General features: G+C 48.6%; 1 protein-coding gene across 1 annotated transcript; it reads right to left on the reverse strand.

Moving 5' to 3' along the window:
- Nucleotides 1–7686: 7686 nt before the first annotated feature.
- Nucleotides 7687–8556, reverse strand: LOC121760608. Its single transcript, XM_042156249.1, has one exon. It carries the CDS (start codon nt 8554–8556, stop codon nt 7687–7689), a length of 870 nt encoding a protein of 289 aa, XP_042012183.1.
- Between the last annotated feature and the right edge of the window lie 921 nt (nt 8557–9477).

Genomic DNA, 9477 nt, shown 5'->3' on the forward strand with positions numbered 1-9477 from the left:
CGGTAAGGGGGAGGCTGACGTCAGGGGACGTGCCTTGCGCGTGCCTGCATTAAATGCGACAGTAAAATCCGGCCGTTGAATCCTGAAAAGGTGGGATTCGAAACAGCGCAACGATTTCGAAATCTTTCCCGAATCTGATAAATATGCTCTTTCTTCCTCATTTGAACACTTTTGCTGTTGCGTCTTCTATACTCTCTCTTTCTCGAGAAATTTTCTTCCACTTTCAAGAGCTTCCTCAGACTTTCTTCACCTTCAAAAAGTAAGAAAAATGTCTTCTTCTTCCTCTTCGGAGTCGGGTAGCGGTAGGAGAGGCGGTAAGGGGTCTTCTGGCCGGAAAGAGTCCGGGGAGAAGACCGTAGAGTATTTCCATAGTATTTTGAGTAAGGATACTGTGATATCCCTACCCGAAAAATACTTTTTTCCTGGGGGGAAGGCGGTGGTACCTGACGGTGATCATAGGGCTGACTCCCCGCCGGAGGGTTACGCCACCGTGTACGAGGCCTGCTTAGAATGCGGGCTTCGTTTCCCCCTCCCTTCTGCCTTTATAGATTTACTAGATTTTTTTCAGCTTCCTTTAGGCCAGGTGACTCCGAACTCTTGGAGGCACTTGTCGGCCTTCGCTGCCGAACTCCGTAGGTTAGGAAGGGATTTGTCTTTGAAGGCGATCCTTAAATTCTTTCAATTTAAGAGGAAGGGGTCTTGGTTTTACTTGATCCCTGTACAGCCCTTTAGGGCCCTTTGTAAAACGAAGTGGCCGAAGTGGCAAAACCGCTTCTTCTACTATGATAGGACCGCGGCTCCTAGTTTTCCCTGGAGAGGGCCGAAGTCCGTTATCCGTCATCCTCGGCCTGAACCGTTGGACGAGCTCGATGGCGAGCTCAACAAGATTCCCATAGTTAGGAAACAATACACGGAGTCTGAGCTCGTCAAGGGCGACGTCGTGTTCGACATCTCGTCTTCGGACGAAGAGGCCGAGGGTGAGGATTTCTCTTTATCTTTATGCTCTACTGCTTTAACGAAGAAAACTAACCTGGCTTTCTTGCTTTTTGGCAGTGTACATGTTGAATAAGGCTATCCGAAAGTCCTCCGAGCTTGTGGAGCCGGAGAGGCAGAGAGCCCCTCGCTCGGCGTCTGAAGCCGAGAAGAATCCGAAGAGGCAAAAAACCTCTTCTTCGGATCCGAAAGAGCCGGAGCAGTGTTCGGCTAAAGGGAAGGGGAAATTTCATGAGTCCCCAAGAGTGCCGGGGAAAGACCTGGTCATCTCCGAGGTGGTTGCAGACATCCCGGAACACGTCCCTGAGCCTTTTCAATGGCCGACGAATTTTGTGGAGGTAAGCTTTCTGACTTGGCTTCTTTTCCACATTTTTTGATGGCCATTGTGTTGAGTTTTTTCCTTGTTCATCTTCAGAGAGCCAAGCTCGTCTCCGTGGAGCTCTCCAAAGCATCCCACGACTACGAGGAGATGCAGAAGAAGTTGCATCTTGCTCGTAGTCTGGCCGAACAGGCTGAGGCCAAATTTGAGAGGGCCCGAGCTGCTAGGATCTCGGCTCAGGATGAAGCCCGGTCAGCCAAAAACCAGCTCATCATCCTGCAAGAGCAGACGAAGCACCGGGAGGCTCAGAAGGAGGCTGCCGCCGTGGCTGCCCAGGGGGAGGCTCTCCGTGTTTACACGGAGAAACTCTTTTTGAGCAGCCAGTTCTCGGCCTTTGTCGGTAGTCTGGTAAGGCTAATTACCGATAAGGGCGAGCAGGGGGCCGACGTCGTGCTGCCTCTGTACAGCCGAGAGATAGCAGCTCGGCTTCAGAATCTGCCGCTCCTTGAGGAGCTCGCTTCATCCTCGGTCCTGCTTTTTGCAGACCGAGTCCGGAGTTGTCGAGCTGATCGGGACGAGAACCTGGAGGCTATCTTTGCCTCCGTGGGACCCGTTTCACCCGCTTCGACTTACAACGGAGAGGGTGAGGCCGAGCCGCTGGAGCGGGAGGCCGAAGTCGAGCGGGCCGGGCATCCGGAGAAGGAAGCCGATCAGGAGGCGGAGGCGAGGCCGGCAGGATGCGAGGCCGAGGCTGAGGTAGCTCAGGAGAAAGAAGCTGAACCAGGCCGAGGAGCCGGAGACGAAGCTGGCGGAGTATGATTTCGTCTCCCTTCTCTTAGTCTAGTTTCTTCCTTGTAAAATGGCCTTGAAGCCCTCCTAGTGTAAAAAGATTTTCCTTGTGAATGAAAAATTCTCTACACTTGTCTTCGTATAGCTTTTCGTACTCGCCTTTATTCCTGTTGTATTTTACTATCTGCTCGGTACAGCTGCCGAACTAATATAGCTGCTTTGTACTCAAGGAGATGGAGATACTTCACTGGAAACGGCTGTACTCTTCGGCTTTAGACGAAGCTGAGAAAAGAGCTATAGCCGATCAGACGAAGAATGACGAGCTTTTGGCTCGTTTAGTGAAGCTGGAGGCCGATAATAAGGACTTAGAGTCCGATAAGAAGGATCTGGAGGCCGAGCTGAATACGACCATTGCTGAGAGGACTGCGTACGAGGATTACATCCGTGTGCGCGGGGGAGTGACCATATCAGATGTTCAGAGTCGAGTTGACGAACTGTGGGAGGAATATCATGTACTCCGGAGGAACAATGCGCTGGAGAGCTCGGCTTGCCAACAAGTTGTGAAATCATTACGGCGCTGGGCTTCTCGGTACGACATCATTCTTTCCCGGCGTCCCTCAATCGAGAGATTCCTTAGGCATTTCCCGCCAACAGATGCTCGCACTCCAGATCAAGCCTCTGGTTCCCTTGTTCAAAATCCTACTCCAAGTCAACAACGAACTCCGGAACAGCCGGAAACGTCAAGACGAGAACGGGCTCAGGAGCAACCGGAATCGTCAAGACAGGGACGGACTGAAATTCGCCGAGGAGTTGTGACTATGAGCGAGCAAGATCAGCAGATGCTTATTGCAGACTCTTCATCGCCGAGGGGTTAGAGCTTCTGGGGCTCGCGGAAGAGGTGTTGGGTCGAGGATAGCATCTCGTCGACCTGCTTATTCTTCATCTGCTCGGAACAACCGAACTCGGCTTCCAGAGGATTTTGCAGATAGGTGGCTTAACTTTAGCAACCGAGGACAGTAGAATAGTCCTTTGTAATGGCGTAATGCCTTCTCGTAGGGGAGCTGAATTGTCTGCCGAACGAGATTTAATAAATGAAATTTTTTCCTTTCGCTTTTATCACTGCTTACTTACAGCTCTGCGAAACAATTTCATCGTGCTCGTCATCGGTCTTATGAAGTGAGCTTCTTTGATCGGACTCGTATTTGGACTTTGAAGTAAGCTTCTTTGACCGGACTCGTCTTTGATCTTATGAAGGAAACTTCTTTGACCGGACTTGGTTTGTGTTCTAATTTGGCGATTTTTGTCGCCGGGATCGAACTTTCCCTTGTCCTAATTCGGCGAGTTTTATCGCGTGGATCGGACTTTCCCAGTTAACCGAAGTGGTCTTATGCAGTAAACCTCTTTGACTAGACATGGTCGTCCTCGGTCTTATGAGGTAAACTTCTTTGACCGAACTTGGTCGTCCTAATTCGGCGAGGTTTATCGCGTGGATCGGACTTTCCCTTATTGCAGTTCGTTTCAGACGAAGTGCTTGATTCTTAAGCTGAATTGTGGTCTTGTATCTTCCTGAGAAGCTTGGACTCACAATCGTTGGCTTATTGCAGTTCGTTTCAGACGAAGTGCTTGTTAAGCTGAATTGCGGTCTTGTATCCTCCTTGGAAGCTTGGACTCACAATCGTTGGCTTATTGCAGTTCGTTTCAGACGGACTGCTTGTTAAGCTGAATTGTGGTCTTATATCCTCCTTAGAAGCTTGGACTCACAATAGTCTTTAATAATCGATCTAAAAAGGGGATCAGTCTTTAAAGAACGATATACATTGGTACCATTTGTAAGAGACGACAAGCACATAGAGACAAAACACATAGAGAAAAAATGAAAAAGATGAAGGAAAAAAACTTTAAACTTTTTTTTTAAAAAACGACAAGTAAAAGGTACAAGTAAGAAACAAACAAATAAAAACATATACCCCTATGACCGAACTAGACACGAGACGGACTGACCGGACTTTTGTCTCTTACAAGTGGAACTTCTTGAGGTTGGAGACGTGCCATGTTCGGGGTACTTGTTCTCCTGACATGTGAGTCAATTTATAAGACCCTTTGCCGAGGACTTCTGACACCCGATATGGACCCTCCCATGTGGGTTCGAGTTTGCCCAGCTTTTCTGCTCGGCTTACTTCGTTGTTTCTCAAGACGAGATTTCCCACTTGAAATTGAAGCTTTTTCACCCTTTGGTTATAATACCGGGCTACTTGCTCCTTATACTTGGCTGCTTTTATGCACGCCAATTCTCTTCTTTCTTCGGCGAGATCTAGTTCTGCTCTCAGTCCGTCGTCATTCATTTCTGAGGAGAAATTTAGAGTTCGGGGACTGGGTACGCCGATCTCCACCGGAATTACGGCTTCAGTGCCGTACACCAGACTATACGGAGTTTCACCGTTGGAGGTTTTGGGTGTAGTTCGGTAGGACCATAGGACTTGAGGGAGATTTTCTACCCATTGTCCTTTGGCTTGTTCTAACCGAGCTTTTAACCCTTTCACCAGAATCCGGTTCGTTACTTCCGTTTGTCCGTTTGCTTGGGGATGGGAGACCGAAGTGAACCGCTGTTGAATGTTCAGCTCTTGGCACCAATTCTTGAACGTCTTGTCGGTGAACTGAGTCCCATTATCCGAGATGAGGATGTGGGGTATGCCAAATCGGCACACTATGTTCTTCCAGACGAAGTCCAATGCCTTTGAGCTCGTTATCGTAGCTAATGGTTCAGCCTCCACCCACTTCGTGAAGTAGTCCACGGCAACGATAAGGAATTTCATTTGCCGAGGAGCTTGAGGAAGTGGTCCCACTATGTCTATGCCCCATTGCATGAAAGGCCAAGGGCTTTGTATAGTGTATAGATCGGTCTGCGGCATCCTTGGGACATTTGCATGAATTTGGCACTTCGTACACTTCTTGACGAGCTGCACTGCCTCTTGTACCATGGTTGGCCAATAATATCCCCACCTCAGAACTTTTTTAGCTAAAGCTCTGGCTCCGATGTGGCTACCGCACGATCCTTCATGAACTTCTCTGAGGATGTAGTCCGTCTCTTCTGGTCCTACGCACCGCAATAACGGCTGGAGGTAAGACTTTCTAAAGAGGACTCCTTCATGAAGTTCGTACCGAAGTGCTCGGCACGTGATCTTCCGAGCTTCTCTCTTATCCTCGGGCAATTGTCCTTGATCCAGATACTGCAAGATCGGCGTCATCCAGTTCGGCGAGCTGGATACTGAATGTACCTCGGCTTCATCAATGCTTCGATGCATTAATTCTTCCGCCTTTGAGCTCGGATCTGAGGCCAACTTACTTAAGGTATCTGCTCGGCTATTTTCCGCTCTGGGAATGCGGATTATCCGAAAATAGGAGAAACTTCGGCTGATGCTTTGCGCTTTGTCCAAATACTTCTTCATTCTCTCGTCACGGGCTTCACTTGTACCCAACATGTGATTTACTATGACTTGTGAATCACAATGGACTTTGAGAGATTTGACGAGCAGACTTTGCGCTAACTGGAGTCCGGCCAGGAGGGCTTCGTACTCGGCTTCATTATTAGTAGTGGGGAATAGGAACCGAAGTGAGTAGGCTACCTCGTGTCCGTCGGGAGCGACAAGTAAAATACCAGCTCCACTTCCCATCTTGTTCGAAGCTCCATCTACGAACCCGCTCCAGCAGTCCGGCGGCTCTACTTCGGATTCCAAGGGCTGTGCTAGTTCGGCACTGGCAGAATTCTTCTGTTCGGCAATAACAGGAATTGCTTGATCGAACTTCGCTTCTGCAAGAAAATCTGCCAAGGCTTGTCCCTTGATGGCTTTCCGAGGTAGATATTCAATTGTGTGCTCTCCCAACTCTATAGCCCACTTGGCGATTCTGCCTGATGCTTCTGGTTTGGTCAACACTTGCCGAAGTGGCAGATCAGTTAAGACGCATACCTTGTGAGCATAGAAGTATGGCCGCAGTCTCCTTGCTGCATTTACTAATGCCAGAGCAATCTTTTCCAGAGGTTGATACCTGGTTTCTGGACCTCTTAATGCTCGGCTTGTAAAGTAGATGGGAAGCTGCTTTAGGCCTTCTTCTCGTACAAGCACCGCGCTGATGGTTTGACCCGATGCCGCTAAGTATAAGAATATTACTTCGGCTTCGGTTGGAGCAGAGAGAATAGGAAGCTCGGCTAGATAACTTTTGAGCTCGTCAAAGGCCTTTTTCTGCTCGGCTCCCCACTCGAACTTTGGTGCCTTTTTCAACACCGTGAAGAACGGCAGTTGCTTTTCGGCTGCTTGAGAAAGGAATCGATTCAGTGCGGCTAGACATCCGGTTAGCCTTTGCACGTCATGTATGGACTTCGGCATCGCCATGTTTTGAACAACTTGAACTTTTGAGGGGTTTGCCTTGAGTCCGTCCTTTGAAACCCAACAACCCAGAAACTTTCCCGAATCTACCAAAAAGGTACACTTTTGGGGATTAAGTTTGAGGTTGGCTTTCTTGAGCACGTTGAGAGTGGACTTGAGGTTGTGCTCGTACTCCGAAGTGCTTTTGCTTTTGACGACTATATCGTCAACATACACTTCGATCTCCTTTCCAATCAGGTGCCGAAAAAGCTTGTCTACCATCCTTTGATAAGTGGCTCCGGCATTCTTTAAACCGAATGGCATCTTTTTATAAGCGAAAATGCCGAAATCAGTAATGAAGGCCGTTTTTGAAGCGTCAATCTCATCCATTAAAACTTGATGGTATCCTTTGTACAGATCAAGAAAACAAAAAATTTCAAAGCCTATCAAAGCTTCTACTTTTTTATCTATGTTCGGAAGGGGATAGCAATCTTTGGGACAGTGCTTATTTAGATCGGTGAAATCTATGCACATCCGCCATCCTCCTTCCTTTTTCTTGATCATGACAGGATTGGCCACCCACGAAGGATACTTCACTTCGAATAACACATCCGCCTTCAATAATTGACGGACTTCGTCATGGATGACTTGACTTCGTTCTGCCACTAAACCCTAATGGCAAGCCCAATAACAGTGACGGCCCATCAGCCCAGAGCCCAAGAAAGAGTATCTGTTCGGCACCAAAGAGTTCGGCACGACCAAAGAGTTCGGACTCAGCCTACAGCTCGGTAAAAGCCGACCAGTCAAGCTCTCCTCTCAGATCGGCAAGAGCTGATCGGTAAAGTCCAGCAGTTCGGTCTCAGCATTCGACCGAACTAGGAGTTAGTGGACTCATGAAAGGCCTCCACGACCTCCACTATACCCACGATCTATTTAGTGGTACGAAGCAGTTATTGAGCAGTTATTGCTCACCCACGATCTTGTTAGTGGGGCTGCAAACCACGATCCTAGTTCAAGGTATAAATAGAACTTAGATCAGATAGAAAAAGGTTAAGCTCTCTAGAGATAAAATATCATATAGCAAGTCTGTGTTGTAAGCTGTAATCCCAGATCAAGCAATACAATCTTGCCCTCCCTTCTTCCCGTGGACGTAGATTTACTTCAGTAAATCGAACCACGTAAATTCTCTGTGTCGTGATCTATATTTTCCAGCATTCTTCACCATCAAAAATTCGCGGAACCATCACCTGTCCAAGGCTTCGGCTTGATGGTACCAATAGCCATGCCATTCCGGATGAAGGTTTGCACTTGCCATATCATATTGTAAGGTTTGAAGGGGACTTGGTCATGTCGGCTCCTATTTCGTTCCGCCCAAATGAACCACATGATGAGATATGGCAAGGCATGGCACAAGTGTTTCTTATCTTGTTGTTGTGTCCTTCGTGACCACACGTCGACTCTCTCCGGGATTGTATCATTGATTCTGATCGGCGGAGAAGATCCCATGAACCACCCATCAAATTCCCTCCATATGCTAGTTGCCCCACGGCCTTGAATAAAAAGGTGTTGCAAGGATTCAACGTTCGGTCCAATAGGGCAGCATTGGCATTTGGATGCCATCTCAATCCCTCTCCATTGGAGTTTTGTGTCAACCGGGATCCGATTCGACAAGAGGCGCCAATTGAAAATTGCAATTGACTTGGTGAGTCCGGCTTTCCAAATAATATCAAGCCCCGGGATGATTGGCCTTTGTGAGCGAATGGTTTCCCATGTCGTGGCCAAAGAGAATTCGTCCATCCAGGAGAGGCCGGCTTGGTCCTGGAGCATGTGTAACTTGGCCTCGTCCCATGTCCCATCCCGGATGAAATCCGAAACCATAGTCAAGGGGGGCGCCCGGTCGTCAATGCATAGCTCCCTTAGCGCAACATCCCCAATCCAAATGTCGTCCCAGAAATAAATCTTCCCCTGTCCCACCACCCATCTAACGTGGGGATGAGCTTGATGTCGCACCTTTAGCAACCTTTTCCACGTCGGGCTATGCCTTCCGGACGCTCTAGATTTTAGAGGGGATGCTTTGTGGCAATATTTGGCCATCATGTATTGTGCCCACAAGGAGTTTTGTTCACGAAACCTCCACCAAAGTTTAATATTGAAAGCACGAAGCACCTCTTTAAGGTTGCGGATACCAAGGCCCCCTTCGGCCGTGGGGAGGCAGATTTGGTCCCAGCCGATTTCCTGTGTGTCCTTTTCTTATCACTAGTCGATCCCCAGAAGAAGCGAGCCATTTGCTGGTCCAGCTGCTTGAGGGCTCCACTGGTAGGCTCGATTGCTTGAAAGATATGCAGTGGGACCGCCTCAAGCGTGCTCTTGATCAATGTGAGTCTCCCCCCGAAAGAAAGGTGTCGATGGGCCCACCCTGAGATCCTAGCCGCTATCTTTTCCCGTAGGAACATAAACATATCCGAGCGCTTCACACCTCGATAAATTGGAACCCCCAAATAAAGGAACGGGAAAGTACCTCTAGAGAAGCCCCCTTCCATTTGGATAAAGCCTATGACCGCTTCCAGTGGCCGTTCCTCATCAAGGTCCTACGTCGGATGGGATTCCCGGAAGCTTGGATCTCCCTCATTGAATGATGCATTGGCACATGCTGGTTCTTGGTGCTAATTAATGGCGCCCCCTCGGGATTCTTCAAATCTACCCGACGTCTCCGACAGGGTGACCCCATTTCCCCGGCTCTGTTTGTTATCGCGGCGGAATACCTCTCAAAGGCGCTTGATAAACTTATTCTGGGACACAAAGAGATGTCTTTTAAGTCGGCTCGGCACTGCATGGAGATAAGTCATCTAGCCTATGCCGACGACATCATCATATTCACCCAAGCGGCCGCGCCATCTATTAGGCCCCTAAGATCATGCCTTGAAGTTTATGTGGAGGTTTCGGACCAACAAATCAAACTCGCCAAGAGTAATTTCTATATAGCCGAGATACATAAAGACTGGGCAGGATCATTTC

Source organism: Salvia splendens, chromosome 13, assembly GCF_004379255.2.
Source record: "Salvia splendens isolate huo1 chromosome 13, SspV2, whole genome shotgun sequence".
Taxonomy (NCBI): domain Eukaryota; kingdom Viridiplantae; phylum Streptophyta; class Magnoliopsida; order Lamiales; family Lamiaceae; genus Salvia; species Salvia splendens.